This window comes from Nipponia nippon, unplaced genomic scaffold (assembly GCF_047370975.1).
Source record: "Nipponia nippon isolate SJK-2023a ecotype South Korea unplaced genomic scaffold, ASM4737097v1 scaffold_19, whole genome shotgun sequence".
Taxonomy (NCBI): domain Eukaryota; kingdom Metazoa; phylum Chordata; class Aves; order Pelecaniformes; family Threskiornithidae; genus Nipponia; species Nipponia nippon.
In genome coordinates, this window is record NW_028262335.1 from 3,073,966 (window position 1) to 3,098,414 (window position 24,449).

The 24,449-nt window shown below is 38.1% G+C and overlaps 2 protein-coding genes across 4 annotated transcripts in view; one reads left to right on the plus strand and one right to left on the minus strand.

The window, feature by feature from the left end:
* PRDM2 (PR/SET domain 2) overlaps window positions 1-18,467 on the minus strand; it is a 75,084-nt gene extending 56,617 nt beyond the window's left edge. For all 3 annotated transcript variants that reach the window (XM_087755253.1, XM_087755252.1, XM_087755254.1), the window contains exons 1-4: window positions 18,384-18,467; window positions 10,458-10,531; window positions 1,514-1,631; window positions 122-225 (exon numbers count right to left, since the gene is read on the minus strand). In XM_087755253.1, the coding sequence (XP_087611379.1) occupies window positions 122-225; window positions 1,514-1,631; window positions 10,458-10,466 (231 nt within the window). In that variant the 5' untranslated portion in view covers window positions 10,467-10,531; window positions 18,384-18,467. The remainder of the gene's footprint in view (window positions 1-121; window positions 226-1,513; window positions 1,632-10,457; window positions 10,532-18,383) is intronic.
* A 109-nt stretch (window positions 18,468-18,576) lies between these two features.
* LRRC38 (leucine rich repeat containing 38) overlaps window positions 18,577-24,449 on the plus strand; it is a 68,702-nt gene continuing 62,829 nt past the window's right edge. The window contains exons 1-2 of the transcript XR_015704328.1: window positions 18,577-18,705; window positions 20,440-20,560. The gene's annotated coding sequence lies outside the window, so the exon portion shown is untranslated. The remainder of the gene's footprint in view (window positions 18,706-20,439; window positions 20,561-24,449) is intronic.

The following is a 24,449-nucleotide window of genomic DNA, read 5'->3' on the forward strand; positions in this document are numbered from 1 at the left end:
ACCTAGATGGCAATTATTTCACATCATGTCTATTTCCAAAATCTCTGGAAAAACTGAAGGCTAAATACAAAATATTGACCTAGTGACAGATACCTTTTTCCATTTACAAGCTGTTTCTTACCTCCCACATGTATACATTGCTCTTAACTTGAGATCTTTTTTTCTTGTCACCAACAAACGGTCCAAACTTCTTGCCTTTTAAAATTGATTTTGTTGCCCAGACACCTGAAGAGACACATATCAGTAGTTAAAACTCATCTAACTTATCTCAAGCAAATCTTCTACTCACAATTCGTATTTCTAAAGATCATTACATGTGTCTGTCTCGGATTGGGGAGCATTCTACAATCTTAAGATCACAATAAGGAAATTGAAGTTTACTAAAATGAATTCAAACAATCCTCTCCCCAGAACTCACTGCAATCATGAAAGGTTTAAGCATTTACCCGTTTCATTCTTTGCTCATGGGCTACTGTAGCTCTGAAGACAAAAAAACTACCTCGATTTTTCTTGTCCTTCAGGTGATATTCAAAATACCATAAGAGCATTACAGGTTTTATATTGTAAAGTCCCAGATTTCAGCTGTTTTGCTGAGTAAACATGTTATTAAAACAAAAATCCTATTTGCTTTCTCTGAAACAATGCCAGGCAAATGAAGCCCTCACAAAAGTTGTGAAACTAATTAATAGTACATTTTGAAGGAAAAAAACATTTAGGATTGGTTAAAATATGTGCATCTGCCCACAAATTTATTGACAAGATTTAACCGAACTGAAAATGGACAGCTGCATTTCACATTTTATAGCACGAAAACTAAGAAGAGATTGACAAATAATTGCTAATTAAACATAACATTCTCATTCAGACCATGCTAGATCAGGTTCATACCAGAAAAGATTAATCTTGCTCCAAGGAGCTTATAACCTATTACTAACAGTAACGCATCTATTGTCAGGCTTATTCCTCAAACTACCAGCTTTCAACATCAAATATCCAGTCTGCAATTCTGACTTCCATCAAAGTTCTCCCAGGTTAAACTTTGTTAAGAAAGAAGCCAAGCGTTTTGGACATATTACGGAAACAACACTTGGCTCCATATAGCAGCTTTCAAGTCTGCACTGAATCTGTTCTTATAAATTAAACTTTTTATATTGACTGGACAGTGAGATGCAGCATTCTAAAGAGGCAACAGTAAGATAGTTGCAAAAGACAAAACTGATGAAGTGCTATAAATGAAAACAAACTACTCGAGTAACATATCAGTATCTCCATTACCTAATCTATTGGCATCTTGGTCCACCTTTGACCCCAATTCTGATGTTCTGGGAACATCCTCTTGGGATGTTGGAGAAACTTAGAAGCTGTCCACTCTTTCCAACAGAAATTATTTCGGAAGAATGCACCAGACATCAACCCTATCCAGTACAGGAGGCCACCAAACTTTCACAGCAACTGTAATTTATGTGGGCTAGCGTAAAAATCTTCATTCTCTTTTCACAGTTGCAGTACTCACCGAGCCGTGTCTTGTCAACAGCAGATGGGAAGAGCCTCACGTCCTCAGGAAGCCCCCTAAGCACGTGCTCAGGTACATCATCTAAGGTCTCCACAGCGACTGTAGATTCAGTTGTGTTCTGCAAGTCAAAAAGCCAGAAGGGCCACGACCATTAACAGATAAAAACAACAGCACAACAGATGATCAACCCATACGAGCTACAAAAACTCCCGACTTGAAATTAAAGTAAAATTTCCAAATTGCCATTTCAGCTAGGGTCCCCTCCATCAACACGCTAATGTAGAAGTATCTTTTTATCAGAACATTCAAGTTTTCAGTACTATTTTCATCACACTTGTTTATGCTTTAATGCAGAGTTCTAAGACCACGTTAGAGAGATATGTAAAACACTGATAACTAAAGCTGTTGTAAGTTTCTTTTGCTTTAGTTAACGGATGTGTTTTGATTACAAGCAGTATACAGTGAGGAAATCTAACTGAAAAGGTTTTCATGTATCTCTGAGGCCATTTGCCATTTCATTCATTTTCCTTGGCCTCTCTTTAAAAACAAATTCAAAATTCTCCCTTGAGTTACTTGGAGAATAAAGCTAAAGGTATTTTATTTTTCCTGTCTGAATATAACTTACCTAACAGCACTACTATGTTATACCTAAAGACAAACGAACAGAGAAGTACTGTGGTTCTATACCTTGGGAAAATATCTATACTTTTCAGAATATAGTTTTCATATGAAGAGTTCAGGCTTAGTGTTAAGTCTTTGAAACCACTGATTAATACGGTAATCTAAAACTCATCCATGGAACAGTTTTCAGTTGCGTTATTTTTACTGATCAATTATGCCATGAGAAACTACATTTAACAATTAGGTCATGCTACATTATGTTGAAACAACATTCCTTCGTGCCATTTCTGATTAAAGTTCTTGCAAATTTCAGATAAAATACATCGTAAAGTTGATCTACCTGCGTAGTCTAGTATGCTGAGACTTCTTCAAAAAAGTATCACATAAGCCTTCACAGAAACAGTCCTAGAGTTTTGCTATCTATGCGTTATCACTATAAAAATCTCCATTTCCTTAAACATTCTATTGAAGCATTAGAATTACTCCGATTGCACAACATACTTGTGAACAATACGTTTAATTCCATTTTTGAAATTGACAACTCAAATTTTTCAGAAAAGTAGGTAGCAGGGAAACATGCCAGCTCTTACAGAACCTGCCTGGAAAGTCTAACTCAGTTAAAAAAGTAAAGGAGGTAGATTAATTTTCTCTTTAAATTACGGACAGCTACAACAGACCTAATCTAATATTCAGACCGAATCTTTCCTGAAAATAAGCCACAAAAAGTTTTCATTGCTTTAAGTTTCAGTTGTACACTAGTTAAATACGATCTCTTCTGCTAGAACATGTTTCTGACTGCTTCCGAAAGACTAGTATATTTAAGAGCAACACATGATGCTTTTAGTGGAAATCTTTGTTAGCTGCGTACTTTTCGAATACTGAAGAGTCAGGAGATGAGAGAAGTCGTTAGAAGTGTTTCAGGACACATACATCATTTGTCCAAATGATACTGTTGAAACATGGTACTGGTAATTAAAGTAACATGAAACAAGTGAACTGGCATGGTAAAACACACTTATTTGATTAAAACAGTATGCCGCAGAACAGCCAGAACACAGGAAGAATAGGAGGTTTTTTAAATTTTATTTCATAACCGTTCTATTGACAATTTTTTAAAATCCTGGGTTTCCTACAAAGAATAAAACAGTAAAAGTCCCTAAAACAGAAGTATAATGCAAGTTGATTCTGCACTAAAGCATCAGCAACTGTGTTCCATTTTCTTTTCTTAACACCTAGACACTCATCTTCTGCAAATTCTGTTTCAAAATGTAGAACAAATGTGGATCGAATAAACCTGCTTGAGCCAGCAAAGCAGTTTCTCCATTATGACCCTCAGCACGTGAATTTCAGTAAAGGTTAGTAAAATCACGTAGGCTTGACGGGATCCACTTCAGAGGTTTTTTTACTATAATGGACAGCATTAATGAAAATGATGACTGGAAAAGCATTTATGTATTATCAACCATCCATTTTCTGTTTGACTTCACATAAATATCTGTCCACAGAAAGTACTGGTGACCCATAGGAAGGGGGAAAAAAAAATATTTAACTATTAAAGGCATGTCTATTAATAGAGAAGTAGGAAATTAAATGCTAAAAGTTGTTAAGTTCTAAAAATATTTATTTGTAGTCAAAACACAATTCTAAGCATTTTCCACTTTCTATGTATTTTTTAAAGAATCCTTCAATTCTTTCAAGTGAAAACTGAGATATACTGCAATTTTCCTGAGCGTAACTTAGTGTTGTACTATTTGTGTTCAGGATGAAAGCTAACTGGTATTTCAGCTTAGAGCATAAGGACATCCCAAAGTTTCAAAATAAAGGGCAATTCCAGCTCCAGAGCGCTCGGTCTGAGGGTCCGGACCTGCTCACGCAGCCGTCCATTTTAATTTTGTCAGTCTTTTCCTAAACATGCACGCAAGAGTTCCAAACGAAACAACCGTGTATGCCTCTGCGCATAAGGGAAGAATGATGTAAAGCTTCAGTAACAGGAATAACTTGCCTAGAAACACACAAGTGATGACTTTGGAAATACAGCGCAAAGCCAGAACATCAGCTACCCACCACACTGAGGATAATTTCACATATATTAGCAATTCTTTATTTCCCCTTTTCACATGATGACTTCCAGGCATACTCAATCTAATCAGTCCCCAAAAAACAATCTAAAATAGTTTCTGGTATTGCCTTACGTGAAAACCTATCACTTGTGAGAAAGACTGAAGAGTACCTTAAGAAGAAAACCATACTCAAATTTCTGAGAAGCGCATACAGTTCACAAAAATGAAAAAGTTACTTGTTTTACCTATTGAATTGAGGATGCTGCAGTAAACTAACTCCTCCAACGTATATACAGAACTTGCACTTGGGATACACCATTACCCTGCCATAAACACAGATCTATTCTGTACTACCCAGTACTGAATGTCAGGTGGGCAGAGACAAGCTACCCTGCACATACTGGAGACCAGTAATGTGCATGATACCCTTATGGTAGGGTAGCTGACATGATGAAGGCTGTATTTTAATGTACTTCACAGAGCTACTACTGGGTCTATCGTTGTCTTTCTACCGCTCTATTTACAACCTACAAACATGCCATTTCGCTCCAAAGAGAGACGTTAAAGTATCTGCATGTCAAGTTTACTGCTCTGCAACAAACAGAATAAGCTAAAAGCAGCTTTTAGAGAGAATAAAGGGTTTTAAATAATATCATAGAAGTTATTATTCCAGTATCCTAAATGTTAATCATAATTCCTAAATAAATCAACAGCTCAGAATCCTTAGCCAGCAGGTTATAATTAATACAAAAGGTTTTCAGGTATTTTTATATTTAAGTTTGAAAGGCAATAGAAAACTAATAACTGATTTATGAATGTCTAGTAAGTGATTAGTTCCATTTTAAGGAGCCTAAAAGGTTCAATAGGCTGCTTATAATATTATTCATACTATTATTTGTATAACACAACAGTAAACACTACTCACACTTGTCATTAAGCAACTAGCTCTTTATTACCCAATTATAATCAAGAAAACACTATTCCTGATAAAAATGACCAGAATTTCAAAGTTACAAGCATGCATAGTTTCCCATAAAATCTGGCCACATTATGAAAGAATTGTGCTTGGTGAGAACTAGGCATATGTCGAACCACATGCAACAGCCCTAAAAAAAGTATCTGCCCTCTGACACCGAACTTTGACCATTCTGGCCAGAAACAAATACTGGTGGTGATGGCAGTAACTACTCTAAGATGAAGGATGTTATACTTAAGCTCTGAACAAGCTTTAGGAGGTGTTAAACTGAGAAATAACAACAACTTGGGCAACACTACAGTTGTCCAAGTAAACCCCGACTTTCTGGAAATGATTCTTGCTTTTACATATAACCATTAAGCAGAGATACGATAGTAGTTTTCCTATACTGAGTAATGCTCAGCGCATTTTCCACTGACCACTTACAAATTAGGTTATGCTGAAAGTTTACTGGAAATATATTTTAAAATGCATCTCTATATGCTATCAAATTTAAGTTTTTTATCTCTAAAGCAAAACAGATAAAGCTTCTCAACCTTTTCTACTTAGCACCCACTCTTTGTGAGGGTGCTGCGTATGGCAATTATTCTCTACATTTATGGACGTGACTTGCTGAGTTAAGTCACCAGAACGTGTCTTCTGCCAGCTTTAACAGCAACAACGAGAAAAATGATAAAACTGGAGTCATAGCAAGGTTATTCTATTGCTGCCTTGGTAAGCCCTAACAGCTGCACAGACACATCCTAGAGAGCTATTTGTAGGGGAGAAAGACCCCCACATTGGAAACCATGGAAGGAATAGAATGCCAGAAATCCCTTCCCATCCAAGAGAGTGAAGAGACCGGGGCGGGGGGGGAAATCCTTATTCTTTAGTTATAATAGCTGAAGTCTATTCAAAGCAGAGCAAAGTTTTATTTTGTTCTTCCAACAATCCAAAAGGAAAAATAGTGATGAAAGAAGTCTGACTTTCAGACATCTGTTAGCCTTGAACTGATATGCAAGAAGCCATGTCTCATCAGACAAAAAAGAAACACGCTCTTCTCAGCATATCAAAGAAACCTAAATATCTTTCCAGTACATTACCCCATGATTTCATTAGGGGAGAACCAGGCCTATTTTTCACAGTGGTTTCTAACAAATTACATATAGGCACAGGTGAGGGGGACTACAGGGAGTGAATAAGACAGCTATCAGAACAACGCACTTCAAGTTTCAAGCTCACAAAAGTGGGGTGGTTTTTTGGTTGGGTTTCATTTTGGGGTTTGGTTTGTTTGGGGGGTTTTGGTTTTGTTTTGCGGTTTTTTTGGTTGGCTTTTGGGTTTTTTTGTTGGGTTTGTTTGGTTTTTTTTTTTTTACAGCCCTAGCTAGATGAGCAGTTAAAAATCTCAAGCCTGCAAATAAATTTTAACCTACCAAACCTTCAAAAATCAGACTCAACTGATTTAGACAGACGTGTATAGCACTGTGTCATATCCTCCGATATGTCTGCCATATTCCTTAATAGTCACATCTCCTTTTAGCCATAAATATCGCCAAACTGTTCTATCATTTAGGTTGTTGATTTATATGGAGTAACAGACAATCAGAACTTTATTCTGCATCTACTTACATAACTCACAGACTAGCAGCTACATACAGAGAACACAACACTCAGACTCATTCGACACCTGTCATATTAATGGATTTCCTAAGTACCAGAAAATTAGATGTGGCCTAGTGCATAACAATACATTTCACACCTCAAACGAATGGTAATAAGTAACCAAATACTAAACAGTAAAATAAACAACAATTTAGTTCAGTCAAATCAGTGCAATCTCATTTTATTTGCAATTTAAAGGTAGCTACTTAAAACATTTTCCAGATCACAACTTGTCCTCAAGGAATGTCTGTCTACCAAAAGAAGAAATACTATATTTCAATCACTTTTCCACCAACACTTAACAATCACATTTAAATTTATTTTTCTATTTAAAAAGTTCACCTCTTGATAAGGACAGCGTACTGGTGCATGTCCCACAGCCAACTTTTGCATTTAACTGAAGTCCTAATATGGAATTTTTCACTTACTCCAAGACTGCAGTTTTGAATACAAAAGCCCTTGAAGCTTATTTCACTTTTAAGCTTCTTACTCTGAAGTTCAGAAATATTACACTGCTAGCATTCAAATTAGCCGGGGTGAAGTGACTTAAGAACAAAGCCAAAAAAATCATTTGAGGGCTGAAGGGGTGCCTTAACTGAAACTATCTTTTCCTGTTTGCCTCGAATTCAGAGTCCAATCACTTTGACAGTACCTTTCAACACATTGATTAAGCAGTTTTTCACACCACTTTCAATCTAATTGTACCTATGGACCAACCACAAATGAGACTATAATGTTACAAGCGGTATTTAAGCAGAGTAGAAACAGAACCTGCAACAAGATGTTTACAGATGATCAGAGATTAGAGCAAAAAGGAAAAAAGAAATCACCCTGATCGGTGTAATGAATGACAAACATTCAGTTAGTGTCATGTTTTGGTGGAAACAGGATTAAGATAAATGAAAAGATAAAGGAAAGGATGCCATTGAAGAGAGAGGGACGTGGCAGAGAAGTTAGAAGAGGTAGTTGTGAGGAGACAAGTGACGGAGGAAGACTGCTGACGCAAACAGCCAGCCAGCACAAGGAAGGTAAGTCAGAAGCAGAAAGGTCTCTGCTTGTCCAAGAACCTTATCTGGCTACCCCTCTTGCCAACAATTTCATTCTCTGTGCTTGAAAACTAAAGATGTATCAGAAATATTTGACATAATAATTGAAAAATTCAGAAGGAACGCGGGGAAGAAGTTTTAGTACAAATGCAGGTGTAATTTGTTAACATAAGCCTTCACTATTTTTTAAATAACTACCCATGCAGTTTTCCAGGTAGCACACAACCTTCTTCCTACTCTATCTTAATGCAGTCTGAGACGCAGTAAATGCTACCAATCAAAACCCCGTGTTTGCTTGTTTCTTTGAAATAAATTATTCAGCATACTCTGATGTAGTTCACATATTAAAGGCAGATCCCTTTTTAAAAGATAGAGAATGCATACTGTCTATCCTATCTTCCAAGAAACCCAAAGATATCAATTCTAACACCAGCTGCTTTTTTTTTTTTTTTTTTAAATCCTTCTTCTCCTTACTACAAGGAGGCCATATCAAAGTATTTATGAAAAGGATTTCCTTCACTACTTCAAGATTTCTATGGGATAAACGACAAAACTACCAGTCTTTTCATATAAACCAGATTAACAATAGCCCAATTAGTTTCAGGGTCACTGAAGTCCCACCAAAAGCAGAGATAAGCAGAATGAAAGAAATATGAGAACAGAACACTTGAAAGATGTTTGGCATCAGGCAAAAACATTTCTTACACAGACCTGGCACTACAACTTGTCAACAGTGAATGAAATGACAAGGGCACTGCAAGAAAAAACACCACAGGGTTGATGCTAAATACACACTTAATATGAATGGTAATTGAACAATAAAAAGCCATATGAGCCCTGTAGACTTTGGAAACTAAATGTGAAAGCCAGAAACACCAAGAAGGACTCTAAGCTATTTTAGCTACTCCCAGAGGCAGGGTCATCTCATTATTTAGCTGTAAGATGACACACATCACAGCACTGCATAGGCAATAGTAGCAGTCGCAATAAGAAAGATGAAGGATTTGTTTTCATACAGCACAGAAATCTCAATTCGAGAAACGGATTGGGGGGGACACGGACGGGACGCAACAACAGACAGGACACGAGGGGACACGGACACACAAATGGGAAGGAAACAGCCAACGATAACAATGTAAGATTAGGATCTACAGCTTGCAGAATTTTAGCAGAATCCAAAGCTTATCAGGACGACTAATAAAGCAGGATTATTACTCAAGCAGACAGAGCAATAGGCTGTTCGCATCATGCCCCCGAGTCCATTCAAAACAAACCTTACAGGTGAAAAAATTTCAAGTCTCAATAGAAATAAATTGTGAAGCAATAGTTAACCTAGCTACCCCAAACTAGACTAGTAATGCTTCAAAGTGTGCTAATGCAAATGTTATTTGTATTATATGATAATTTATATTTGTGTATAGATATAATACAGGTATGTATTTTTTACAATACCTATTTCAAGGCTCTGATAGAGATTATATTTTGCTTTTTATTTTTTAAATATCCACATATATATATTTTCAAGATTTTTCACTTTAAATCAGAGGAAAAAAGCAACAAGAAACATCCCACCAACCCATTTCACACTGTAATTACTTATGTATATCCTTCTCTAACTTTAGTGAGAACATACTTCAGCAAAGTGCTAACTGTATTCAATGCTGCTGCTAATCAAGTAAGGGCATAAAGGGCAACAAAAGCACTCGTTAGATACAGGCATCAATTAAAAAAGTATACAAAGCATTTTACATGATGGTGTACCGTGGCTGTTTCTGCCTAAGAAAGCTTCTGTTCACGGCCAACTTTTTTAGCAAATTAAAAATGGCATTCCTTCGGCGTAATATCCTATGTTCGCATTCCCACGCCAAAGGGACTTCGTAAGATCATCCAAAGAGGGAAGTACTTCGGAGAAAAATTTAAGGCAACACGTACTTTTTCTATAAGTATCTTTAATTAACACATTTGTGCGTGATAGACAAACAGATGTGTAACTCCTACTTGGATATACAAACGCAAAATAAAATCATGTACACTTGGCATTGATTAAAACAACACTCTCCAGTCAGGATATCCTTGCATCCATAGAGTACTGCATCACAAAAGAAACGCGCTTTCCCAGTCTTTTCACTTGATTCTAGGGGAAACAGGGAAACACTCAGGGTTCCAGAAAAGCGCGACACTTCCTCATCAATCCATTTCTGTGACAGATCGTGCACTGCACATTTGAAAAGGTAAAGCGGTTAAAAAAAGGTTTTCAAAAAAATGGAAGCCTTCAATTTTCAAGCCACTTTTATACGGAGCTGAATTATTACCAAAAGCCTCAGGATGAAACAGATTTTTCTGGAGAGGTGTTCTTATAAGAGATGCCAGCAGTAATAACTTACATGCTGCTAAAGGGAATTCACACACAAAAAACTTGAATGCACAAAATAAAACAAATCTCACAAGCATACACGTTGTGGAAAGGAGGATTATGAAATTTAACGACACTGAAGATTTTAAAGAACATTTCTTTTTTTAGTGGATGATTTACTTTTCTTATTAATAATTAACTGTTCTAACATCTAAGTATTTTGATAAAGTCTTACATTTATACTCACCTGATTCATTTTGAATTCCTGTTGTGTTCTGAAAAGATACACACAACAAAGAAACTCCTTTGATTACATGAGCCCTAAAAAGAAAAACAGACAATTGTAACACGTACCTACCTACAAAGGTACACTGAATTGAAAGTACACACAGACCTGTAGTTTCTCTTCCTAAAGCATTTGTCACAAAGCAGCATCTTGCTTTATTAAAAAAAATCTGCTCCAAGCTATAGTTTTGTTATTATAGCTCAAATGCATATGAATAATCTCAAGACAGATATCTACCATTAATCTTTCTCCCAGTTTTAACTGATGATGCAACAGAAATGTGCTCAAGTAGGATTGTTTCATTTGTTTTCAAAAACAAGTTAGCTTGCTTAAGATTGAGTCCTTTTTAGAACTTTAGGGGTCAGATCCCTTTAGAATTTAGTATCAAAGCATTATGAAAGTCCTTTGTTTCAAATTAACAAAATGCATCCATTTGAGACTCCACTCTCTCGTATTAGAAACAGGAAATTCTTCCTTAAAATTGGGCCTTTTACCAAGGTATTTCATTACACTAACGCACTTGGCATCCTTGTTTAACAGAAGCCTGAGATTTCAAAAGGTTCCCTAGTTCAGGTAGGCATCAAATTTGGAAACTCGTGACTTAAGACAAAACTAGTCAGAATGATGCCATATCGAAGTGTCTTGTATATCAACTCGCTTCCTTTCCTTTTTTTTTTTTTTTTTTTTTTTTTTTTTTAAAATACATACAAAAAAGCATTATTGCTGGAAACACTATCTTTCCTGGTGCCAGACAGAATTTTCAATAAATACCTTTTTTTGGAGGTTAACTGGTACCTAATCACTTAAAGCACTTTATTCAAGTACTGCTATTTCTTCCCTCTCTTTAGTTTTCTCATTACAACAACGATTAACTGATTTTTACTAAGTACTTTGTATAAATACTAACATTTAATTTAAAATACATTCAAGCAAAATATACTCCAAATAAATTTCATATAATCCTTCACATCTTTGCACTGTCAGAATTCTTAACACTGCACAACAACAGTGAAAGTACTGCCAAGCTTCATACAAATGTTGCGTTGCTTAAGAAATTCCTAAGAAAAGGGAAATATTTCCTTGAAAAGGATATTTCTATTGTAGACAGCTCTTCCAGGATTAACTCCGTTTGTCCTGATATTCCCATACTACATGAGCATTTAGACAAACAGCTGACACATCTGTGTTTCAGTTCCAGTTTTGCAACTGGTTCTGTGGGATCTACAGTTTGCCAGCAAAGACCAGTTGCAGGATAAGGAGCTCCATCTGAACAGCTTTTAAACATCGGAAGAAAAGCATTCTTTTTGGAATGTACTATTACAACTTTCTAACTTATTTCAGCACATCTTGTCAAATACAAATCAATTCCTAGGAATGATACATCCCAAGCACTTCATTTTCTAAAATTTTCTCTAACGCTGACGGAGAACATAGCCAACACCAAGAAACTACCAAACAAGTACGGAACGCTCCCCAGGCTTCGTTACCCTGAGACTGTCAAATCTTGCCACGACAATAACATCCTTTTGTCTCCAAGTTTCTCATGCATTAGCACACAGTTGTTTCTCACAGTCTTCCACATACCCTTTGCTTCCCTCAGCCTTGATAACTCATTTTCCCTCCTGACAAATACGATTTCTACTTTAGACATTTTTGCACAAATGCTTTAGGCAAATGCTTTCTGAAATTTGATCCACAGACTGCCTGTCATCTGCTGAAAGGTGCCTTAGCACATGGAAATGCTGATGAAAGAAAAAGCAGAAGTTGGAGTCGGTATAAACTTCTGTACTTGAGATGAGGCCTGAATAACAGAGAAAAATCCAATGCTCTTTTATTCATTGTTCGTTGGAACAATACCCACACAGTGTCAAATTATAAATGAAATATTTTGGACAGCAAGAGAGGCATCAAAACCTTTCCTAGTGTGAAAAACAACTTATTTTTAGTAACAAATGTCATGTTTTTCTATACTTGGCCACAAAACAAAAAATGATTACTCACGTAAAGACAACAAAAGCAAGAACCTTTTATTGACACAATTTTAGAGCCCAGCCTGATGAGCTACTATGGCTGTAGCGGATGAGTTTAAGTGGTTATTGTCTCCAGCTGCCTATTTCTACCTTTTCTCCTCCCTCTCACTGAAGATTATCAGTCCCTCAATGACAAGGGCGTAACAGTTCACATAACCATTTTCTATCGTGGTTCTGGAAAGTGGTTTAGAAAAACCTACTGGAAGAAGCGCACATATGTTACACTGCGGTAAATGACAGTCATCTGAAGCACATACGTGATTTTCAACACTGAATAAACAAGGAAGGCATTTAACCCAGAACTCTAGATATGTAAAGGCAACAAGGATTTAAAGCACTCTCTTACAAAAGCAAACATTCAATACCATCACTACTCAGCCACTAAATGTAAAGAATCTGAGAGACAACAAGTAAATATCAATTAAGTGATGGGTTGAAGGGATCGATGCTAAAGGAAAGTCCTGTCAAGCTGAAAATTTCCTCTAAGCTGAGATTTCTTACCTGAGTTGTTAAATGAATTAGTAAAAAATTTGAAAAACAGTCAAATACTTTTTTTTTTTTAAACTTTGTTTCATTTGAGCAGTAAAAAATACACTTTTCTTGTATTTCATATACTAATTCAACATTATTTTGCTTAGACTTAATATTGTTTTCAAAAACATTTTCAAAAGAAAAAACAAGCCTGGTACTTTTACAAATTTTTTAAATGCTTTATTGAGCTTTTATAGAACTGGTTATATCCGAACCTCTCAATGGTATTTCTTAGGAGAACATGACAAATCTTAATATACTGATGGATTTAAATGTCCACGTAACACGGTTTAGGTAGACTGCGCTACTCCGTACTCTTTCAGCTACAAGTTACCAGAGGAACCACTTGACCATAAAATACAATTAGATGAGAAATTAAGCTAAGGTAAACCAAAAGCTTCAACAAGCATTAATAAAACTATTAATTTAAAACACACACTTCATCTTAAAATTTTATACCTGCAGTTCTGACAAGTTACATGTATGAGCTCTCTAACTGAAAAAATGCCTGAAAATATTTCCCTACTCTTTCGTTCCTCCATGTTACCCATTTTCTTAACAATGAACTCAACTACGTGGAAAGCAGGATTAATTACACTGGGGAAAAAAAAAAATTAAGACTATATAGAGATTTACGTACAGTCACTAGTTTTCTTTCTACCTAAATGAAACACAACACAAGAACAGAAGACAAAGTATCTGTAACACTAAATTTGGGTTTCAACTTCTAGTGCACAAAGTTCAACAAAAACAAGAAAAACAAGAAAACACGAACCAAATTCTGCACAAGTATTAGTTCCCCGTATGATCAATGACTACCAACAAGGTATTTACTCTTGTCACGGCAAGCAGAAACAGGCTTTCACTTCATACGCTAATGACTTTTTAGCTACACAGAGTCAAGTCCAATGCAAGATTGTCCAGGAAAGCCCCAAATAAAATGATACTGCTCTGATTTGTCATCAGGGGAATTGTGGTAAGTTTAAAGAACTGATGATGACCACGTTAAATCAGTTTTAAAGTTAGCAATAGTCTATAACTGTGTTAGTACTTTGAAAAAGTCACACTAGCAGCTCCATCAAATAAAGACAATAACTATTTCCATTCAACCTTTCCTCCAAGCTCAATAGCAACATATACCTGCATCTACTGGTCAAAGACCTGAATACTGTTCATAACATCTACCATGGTAAACCTTGAAGATTCACTGAAGTCCTTAAGATAAATAAAGGTTCAATGCCAAAAATGAAGCACGCTCACCAGTACAGTAACCTGATTTTTTTAAAATTAATTTCCAGAAAACATTGCCAAGTCATATCTATTTCAAACCACTACCTACTACTGTATCTCATGAGTACAAAAATACTATGCACTTTCTCAAGACATTAAAGCATCTGGGAAACAAGCACAAGGGAAAGAAGATCTACTGCACCACGTAATCTTAGAGTTTCAGAGAAGTGTATTTAGAAAGGCTCATTGTTAGGCAACAAATTGTATTTATGTAGATGAGAATATATGAGGCATTCATACTTGAGGAAACACTGTGGTCACTCTAAAACAAAACACTTGAAACAAGAAACATTTTGACCTTGTTTCTGAATTCTACACTTCAGAATTTTAAATATTCCCTTACCAAAAAAAAAAAATATGAAACTTACTGGGAATAACATTTGCAAACAAGAGCAAGTAATTATATACAAAACCAACATTACAGATCATCTATTTCAAACTAAATCAGATGGTACTTCTAGTAAGCATTCCTAGGTTATGCCAAATAGTCTATCTACTGATTTTATAAGCCATATTTATCATTTCTTTATGTGGGTTTTTGGGGCTTTTTTACAATATCCCAGAATCAAAAAGCACTTTGAAAGAGAATATTGCTTTCAATTCAGAGAAAGGAAAAACCAGGCATAGAAGTATCAATCCTATTCTGGAAGCTGAAAATGGGACATGCATTACGTCACTGCTCCAGTAAAAACACGTTCATCACAGAACCAAACTTGAAAGTCTCAACAGTCTGCTTTCCTAATGACCAAGGTTCAGGCTGGGATACTGCAGGGCTTTGGAAATTGTCTTTTTCTTTGTTTTAGTTTTTAGTTGCAGCACATGATTTTTTTTTTTTAAACATCAGGACATTTACATTTTTTCAATTCAATACTGAAATACTCTAATTCACAAATTTTCAATGTATTAGGTAAAACAAAGCTTGCCAAAAAAAAATTTAAGTTCATGTTAACTCTGAAAGATTAAAATAGGTATTTGATAGAAACAAGAAGCACTATCTATGGGCACTTAATTGCAACGACATTTGCAGTTACTCAAGACTGCCAGAATAAGAACGGAGAAAAAAAATGGGCAAACAATGATTTTCTGAACACTAGAATCTATTACCTATTGTCCATTAAGAAAAAAGGCTTTGCTTGCTGCCATGTAACCAAACAGTTATACGTTAGAAAGGTTTATTCAAATAACCATGCTTGGTTTATTCAAATCACCAACACAAAAATAAAACCTGAGTTTATTAATTAAACAGCAATTAGTCAAGAGAAGCAACAGAAAATAACATGTCTCTAACAACTGCAAATATACAGAAATACCATTCCAATCCTCAGACATAAGTGCACCTTTTAATTCTACTTCCAAAGCCAGTAACTTCAAACGAAAATTTTCTCAGACAAGTACATTGCCGATTTACTACTACGTGACGAAGCCCATTTCAGTCATTTCTTTTTACAAAGCGGGACTCAGTGCTCCCACTTTTGTCTACAGGCATGTTTTATACAGAGGCAGAGAAGAAATATTTTTCAGCTAAGAATACAATCAGAGAAAAAACACATTGGTAAAAAAAATTATTTCACGGGGGGGGGGGGGGGGGGGGGAGTCGTTAAGTATCAGGATCATACCTGCTCTTTCACATGCTAACAAGTTCAACAGCAAACATATTGCAGTACTTTAAAAAGGTATGCCCATGCAGATATTCAACACACGAGTTTACGATCTCCAGCTGTTTCTAAATCCCTCATAAAAAACATACAAGTAGCAGTCTCCAATCTCCACCAGTAAGCAAATGACTCATGATGATCAAGGTGCTGTGCTTTTGCTATAAGCCACAGACTATTTTTTTTTTTTTCTGGTTGAGATGCTCATTCGAAGGTCTTGCAGGCACACTGCAAATAAACTATCATCTGGATACCAATGATACAGAAATACATTACCACACTGGTCATCTCTAAATCTCTCTGAACCTCTGTTTTCAACAGCCAGCCACCTAGTAAGCAACAATATTCAGATCTCCTTTTTATACACTGTTACTTGTTTACCCCTAAGGATCAAGGCTTTTATGGAAAACAGTGAAATGGGGCCATCACTGCACTGGAGGATGGACTTCAAGAGCCATTTTAGTTTTTACAGAAAAATAGTAGTTCGTTTTGACTTTCTGCTTTACTTCCCTTCCATTTTCAAGCAAAGATTCATGCAGAAAAACAAGGATGCACATATAAATGTACATAAGTACTTCGACATCCTTCCCCCACCTTCCATGCTACTCTGGAAGAAGGCTGTTCTTCAGATCCCCGTACCTACACTAAACAGGCATCAATTCAGGAATCTCCAAACACCATACTCATCATGGCATTTCTACCCAAGATATTTTATCCAAAGTGATGATTTAGCTTTCATTTAACGTAACTAGGGTTTCGCTATAAGTGAAACTTGGCCTCATTTTTAAGGTCTATGCCACGGGCAGACAGGCTGTTGAGACACTTCTGCCCTAGGAAATCCGGGAAGCTATATACTTGAAAACCAACAGGTACGACTACATGGTTCTCGTTGCTGTCTCTGCAAGTCCAATAGTTCTTTTGTTTCTTAAAAGTCACTGCCCCCCCATCTATCAATGATGCAGTTCTCTATCTGGAGTGCCAATGCTATCACTGATTCACCATCACGCGTTTCAGCAGCTGGAAGAGCTGGAAGCCTCTCTGTCTATACCAAGGAAAGCACACCTGAATTCTTAACATGCACATCATTTTTATGAAAATGTAGCAAGTGTCAAAAGACAACAACATAATAATTACACACCACGCCGCTGTACATCTGCGGTTCTCCTTATCTACTTAGTAAGTGCGAATAAACTGAAAAAGACTTTGCATCCAAATAACGTGCCCAAAGTCAAGAGCATAGACTGGGAACAGCAAACTGGAGTGGCATCAGAAATGCAAGCAGTCCTGTTGTTCTCAAGAGCTGTCCACTGTTGATTACTCAAATAAGAAAAAAATTTATCTTGCCACTGAATGATCAGATAGCAGGTACAGCCACATCACCTTCCCTTCCTTCTTCAACAGTTGAAAACAATTTGAAGTTTTCTTTACTAATTCAAAATGGAAATTTTACAGCTTCCTATGAATTTGAAACCACTAGAAACTTTACTGAAGACTTCAGCTACCCGCTCACGAGATAGTTATCAGCCACGCTCCACACGCTGCTCTGGCTTCAAATCTAAAACGCACTTGAAGATACTACACTTGATCTGTCCTAAGTGCCTCACATGCAAATTTTCTTTCTCACCCCAAATGTTCTCCCCCACGGCACCACTGCACCATCGTAAAGAAATCTCTGATTCATGGGACATGTCCTAGGAAGGGCATTTCCAGTGAGGAAACCAATTCTGAAATTAATTTCTCCGAGCCCCCGCTCACCCAACCAGGCAGACACTTCATCTGCAGCGAGCTTTACAGCATGTGAATCATAAAAACTTTTGAAGCCTGTGTATTACGAACTACGTGGAAGACAACAGTCGTCTCGCAACCTCAGGCTGGCAGCGGTTACAGAGCTCTGCTTCACCAGCTGACACCTCTAAGGCAGCATTTTCAAGAAAAAAACCTGGAAAAGCAGCCGAGGGGATGGAGCACCTTCCTCCAAACGGCCCCTGCCGCCATCCTCCTCCCTCGCCCTTGCCCTCACCCCCCGGACCCCTCTCTCCACGCGGCTCTCCCGCGCCCAGCTCCCGCAGGGCACAAGTGCCCCATTCACTCCTCGCACCTGCAGCCCGCACGCCCACCCTGCGGCCACGGCTGCCACCTTCCTCCGGCGCCCCCCCCCCCCGGGGCGGCTCCACCTCCCCGAAGGAGGCTCCTCCGCCGCGGGCCGGGCCGGGCCGGGCCGGGCCGCCGCCGCGGTCCCCTCCTCCGGCGCCGGGCCCCCCTCCCAGCCGCGCCCCCGGCGCCGCGCCGCTGGCTCTGCCCACCGCCCCCACGCCCCGTCCCGCCCTCCGGCGCGGCGGCGCCCGCGGGCAGCGCGACGGGCCCCGCCGCCGCCTCCCTCTCACCTGCGCCGCTGCCGCCGCCTGCGGCCCGGCTCGGAGCGGCGCGGAGCGGCCTCAGCTCCGGCACCATCCGGGCGCCATTTTGTCTCCAGCCTCGGAAGTGACGTTGGGGGGAGGCCAGCGGGCAGGTCCCCCCGCCGCGGGACCCCCTCCGGAGCGGGGCCGCCCCCGCCCGCCGCCCCCCGCCCCCCGCTCCCCGCACCCCTTTCGCCCCCAGTATTTCCCCGGGACCGCCTCAGCTCATCCCACCTGCCGGAGCCGGCCTCCGCACCGCGGCCTCCAGCCACCACCCTCATCCCAGACAATGAGCTGTGGAGAAGAGCAGGTTCTCTTTCCCTATTTCGTTGGGTTTTTTTTAGTCTGTTTTTTCTTATTTTCGTCGTAACGCAGCTCCGCAGGGAGGTGGTTTTCTCGCCTCTGACTGAAAACGAGGAAAAAAATCAGTGGCTGAGGGGAAATAATTGGAATAACTGGAGGTGATGTACGGAAAGATCCTCACCCCCCGCGGCGGCGCGGGCGGTTTCTCCGGGCTAGCAGTCTGACAGGCTGAGACCCATTTTTGCTGCACATATATTGTGCTGTCCCGTGTAAATCTAATTTTTCTCACTATAATGTCTGAGCAAGTACCTGAGAGTTAAAAAAAGCCCATAGTCACCTCCTGGGAGATGTTTGTATTTGTATTGCAGGGCGTGACAGTGTCCCCCTTTCTTTAATTTGAAGAGCAAAATTTTATCTCTCACTTGAATTTTGTATTCATAATAGGGTCAAAGAGATATAATCCTCACGGGCTAGGACTATTTTTCACATGACAACGTTGAGAATTTGCCATTTTTCCAGAGGAAAACCCCCTGACTTAAACCAGTAGGAGACGGGAGTCGTTAATACAGTTATACATTAGAGGTCTAAAGTTCAGAAAGGTTTTATGTTTCTTTAATTATTTTGTTTTCACATTCATTGTGTGTGTACATCAAGGAGTAACATTAAAACTGTTGATAAGCCTGGATGCACTAAGTACTTATGTAGTACCAGGATAGAGGAGTCCCATTCCATGAAGCTGGAAAGTTTCCTTAGCAAGTAGCCAAGCAAATCAGCCAGCTATCCACTCTTGTCAAACTGAAGCTTTTTAAAACAATCCACTATATTTCCAACAAACATAGCTACAAAGATAACCTTTCAAGCATAAGGAACACGCACACTCTGAACCCAGAGAATTTGAATGCCTCTGTGGTAATGCTTAACTTTGCCAACCAACAGCAGACTGAAAAAGAACAGGACACTGTGATCTTCCCACCTGGAACACTCGGGATGTGTTTATATTTTAAAATGTTGCTTAAGTATACCAAAACCGGTTTTGAAACCTCTAATTTTAGTAGTAGCAAATCCTCATATAAATATGTTTAAACTACTTTAACTTAATAGGCTAAATTAATTTAATTCTAATTTAGCTGTATTAACATTTCATTTTATAAGTAAGCTAGACTAATTACAGCTGTGTAAGTTTTGGGGTTATTTCAAGAAAAAACAGGGCTCCCATTTGACATGTTAGAGCCTCATACCTATAACAGAGAAAACAAAGACACAAAACAAAATGCATACCGTATCAGCTAGAGTATGAACCTTTCTGCCTTCAAGGTTATTAAGTATAATAGTATCCCAAAATAGTATCCCGAAAGTATCACAAATAATACAAATTATCACTTTCCTCAACATACTTACAGCTCTACAAAAAGTTTCCAAAAAAGCTCAAAACACACCCCTTTTAAAAAGTAAATTAGCCTATTACCTTCGTATTTCTGCAACTTTTTTCCCTGTATTCTAGAGGTATTGTTATTGAGATTGTAAACCAGGCAGAGTAGGTATCAACAAGCTAACCCACAAATTTATAGCACTAACTACAAAACATTGATATTTTTAAGACTTCTTTTGAGTTTATTCATTCTATTTTGTTTTTATAACTTCATTACTACCGTATTCATGTTTACTAACTCATTTAAGGCTGAAAAGAATAAAGGCTTTTGATCAAATACTGATACTACTTCTCTGTTCCTTCCTGGTCAAGGCTGTACTGGCTCTTCCGAGGCTTAATTTGAAGACTCACCCTGCTACTGATTGGAGGATGTCACTTTAAAAGTCATGGTGGAAAGCCACAGTCATTTTAGGCTGAGGGCTAGAGTGTGAAGGTGAGTTTTTCTTTTGGTGAGGCTGGTTGTTTTTCTTTTGCTGTATTTTTTGTTTCCTTAGAGATTTTGCTTGGCTTTGGCTTTGTGTAGTAATAAAGTAGGAATATTGTATAGTTGAGATTGTTTTCTTGGTTTATACCTGGCTTAATTGAAGTTTTTAAAAAGGTTTTTTGATATATTTTAGTATTAAATGCTTATTTTTGAACAGCTTTTTAATGGATCATTTTTTAAACCTGAAATTGTTTCTAGTTGCTCAAAAACATAGTTTTTTTCTTATTGTGTAGAAATAGAATGTTAAATCAGTATGACATTCTTTATAGCTGTATAATTGCTTATATGATGACTATCTAACTCTGTTGCTTTTAACATGCTGGGTCCTGCACTTGGGTCACAACAACCCCATGCAATGCTACAGGCTTGGGGAAGAGTGGCTGGAGAGCTGCCTGGCTGAAAAGGACCTGGGGGTGTTGGTCAACTGCTGGCTGAATGTGAGCTAGCAGTGTGCTCAGGTGGCCCAGGCGGCCAGTGGCATCCAGGCTTGTATCAGGAATAGTGTGGCCAGCAGGACCAGGGAGGTGATGGTGCCTCTGTACTGGGGACTGGTGAGGCTGCCCCTCGAATCCTGTGTTGAGTTTTGGGCCCCTCACTCCAAGAAGGACATGGAGGTGCTGGAGTGTGTATAAAGGACAGCGAGGCTGGGGAAGGGGCTGGAGCACAAGGCTGGTGAGGAGCAGCTGAGGGAGCTGGGGTTGTTCAGCCTGGAGAAGAGGAGGCTGAGGGGAGACCTTATTGCTCTCTACAACTACCTGAGAGGAGGTTGTAGTGAGGTGGGGGTTGATCTCTTCTCCCAAGTAACAAGAGATAGGACAAGGGGAAATGGCCTCAAATTATGCCGGGGAGGCTTAGGTTGGATATTAGGAAAAACTTCTTCACAGAGAGAGTGGTTGGGCATTGGAACAGACTGCCCAGGGAAGTGGTACAATCACAGTCCCTGGAAGCATGCAAAAAATGTGTGGCTGTGGTGCTTAGGGATATGGTTTAGAGGTGGACCAGGCAGTTAGGTTAACAGGTTGGACTTGATGATCTCAGAGGTGCTTTCCAACCTTAACGCTTCTATGGTTCTATACTACCTATTCTATTAACTAATTTTTGTTGTACTCTATTACAACACAGGTGAAGAAGGGAATCTTGCAAAGTTAGAGCTCTGAACTAAGTAGAAACACTGTTTTCTCAGGCAGCTCATTCCAGCTGTTTCCTTTTGTGTATGTAATTGTTACTAATACCAGGTTATGGTTTTATGGTAACAAAAGATAATAATACTTTCAAAAAAGTTCTTGTTAAAGTTCATAGCTTCTTGGAAGGTTTGTGTTAAAAATGTTAGAAGAATTTGAATGCTAAGGCAAACTATATTATTCAAATTTTTATTTTTTTTAGTTAATAAGACTTTAAATATAACTTATAAGAGAGTAAGTAAAAACAAAGAATCTAAATGTTGAAGAGTTTGCTAATCACTCTCTAAGACAGGATGGGGTTTTAGATTGATTCACATTTATTATTTTATCTATAAACAAAGGAACTCACTTGTAGGTGTTTTAAAGAAGCGTTAGTTCATCTTTTTCAGTCAAAATTCTCAGAGTAGAAAACAGTAATATTCATTCAATATCTGTATGAAATGTAGCTGTCACAAGCATATTATGTGAATCACTGTAAAAAGTGGAAAAAAAACTTGTCTGGTGCTGTCAGTTTATCAGTAATTTTGGTAACTGATAGTTGGAACATTATTATCAGAATGAGCTGTGTGTAGTCCTGGTCTTCGCCTAGGTATTCCTAAGCCATTTGCTCAAATGTGTCAGCTATTTGGTAGTAAATATGCAGTTGTACCTGTATCTTGTTTATTTCTATTCTTATACAAACGGGTGCACAGTCTCTTCTAGGCTTAATATTTGCAATTTTTAGTTTGAAACATCCCCCAAGGCCTATCAAAAAATAAAAGGATACTCAGTGCATTAAAGAAATCACTTGTGACCAAAAAACTTACTTTTTAACTGTAAGCACCACTACTATATATATATATAGTAAAAGGTTCTCATTTAGTACTGCATAGTATGGCATTTCTATTTGTGTCTTACAGCAGATTCTTTTTCTTTCCAAAATTCAGGATGACTGAAGTAATACAAAGGAAAAATAAAGCATGAAAGAAAAGTGAGAGGAAAGCAGTAGGGTACTTCTGTCTGCCAGAAATCATAGCAAAAGCTTCTAAAATACTTTACTGAGTCTGCCCATGACCCAGCCCCTGCATCATAATAATGAATTAATAATAAAAATATGTATGATAACAAGCCAATTATCTGTGCTCTAGATCTCCTTAAGGTAAAGATGAGAATGCCTGTGATGAATACTAGCTTGTGGGTGTAATAGCATAAGTACTAACTTGGTAAAGTTAGTATAGGAACAGAATAGGATAAATGAACACACAAGGGATGCAAATAAGCCACGATACAAATGTATGGCAAGTGCTTGGTGAACCTATTACAAGGGTATCCTTGAATAATATGTTAGTTGTGTGTGGTAATAAATTACTTAGAAAATACACACTTTGCTTTTGGAATTGCTTGAAATAACTTGAGTGTTGTTGTTAAGCTGTCTAATAGTAATACTGATCTCTTTAGGTGTCAATGGGGCTCATTAAACCAAAAGAGGGTAGACAAGAGGCAGTAAAATTGCTTTGTAAAATCCTTGTATCGTTCATGCAGTGACTTGTAACGGTTGAATTCTATAATCATCTTCACAGATTTCTGCTGCCTTTGAGACACAAGAATAGGGAGTAATGGGCTATCCACAAACACAAATTTGTACTTTATCTGTGAAACTAGATTTGAAGTTTTGGAGAAACCTGAGGCATAAGGCATGATTTGTCAGCTCAACGTTACATATACTGAACTACAGGGATTCCAATTATTCTACCTTAGGGGCCTCACTGGTAGTTTCCCAGCCTGTGTATTTTTGGTTTATCCCATCACTCTTGCTCTAAACAGCTGTGCTTTGCTCAACTGATAGCAGACAGTATTGTTTTCCAATTAGCTGTCACTTAACCAGGTTCTATATATTTAGTCTGCATGCTTTGAGTGTGAGTAAAATACTTCTGTACCTTCAGTACAATTTTTTTTTTCATATGCTTCTAATGTAGTGAGACCCATAATCCTGTAATCAAGTATGCTTTTCCCTGTCTTCTGGTTGATTATCCAAGTTCCAAGTCATTTACACTTTTCCATGCTGCTGTGAGTCAGTTAATATATAGCTTTTAAAAGTGAAAGGTGGACCAGAAAGATGCTGGTATTTAACACTCTTTCTTTTAAAGAAATGCAAGAGCTGTGTGAGGTAGTTGAATCTGGCATATGTCCTTCTGATTAAAAAAAGTATTAATTTCTCTCATTAATAACTGCTGCTTTTCACAGATAGAACGTTAGGTGTTATTTCAATACTTTGCTTGAAACAGAACGGTACTAAAGGGAAAACTTGGATGAGACTCCTTCCTGTTATGCTGTAAGGCCTTACTAACAGAGGACAGAGGATCTGTGTAGTATGGACAGTATGTTTTTAAGGCTATGGTAGGATCCAATAGGACAGACTCTTTGTCGAAGTTCAAATCTACATTTCTTTCTGGAAATAATTAATGTTTATCTCAACTGTGATAACCAAAGTACTGACACAAATGGAGTTTCTTATGTGGATAAAGGGATTTGTAGTTTAGGAGTGTCGTATGCTTATTTGCAAAGGGTGTAAAAGGATGTAGGGGAGCAAAATACTGTTTTATCTCTGGCGTGGGATTCATAATGCTAGTTTGGAGTCATTAAATACACTCACGTTATTTATTAATATTTTAGCATGT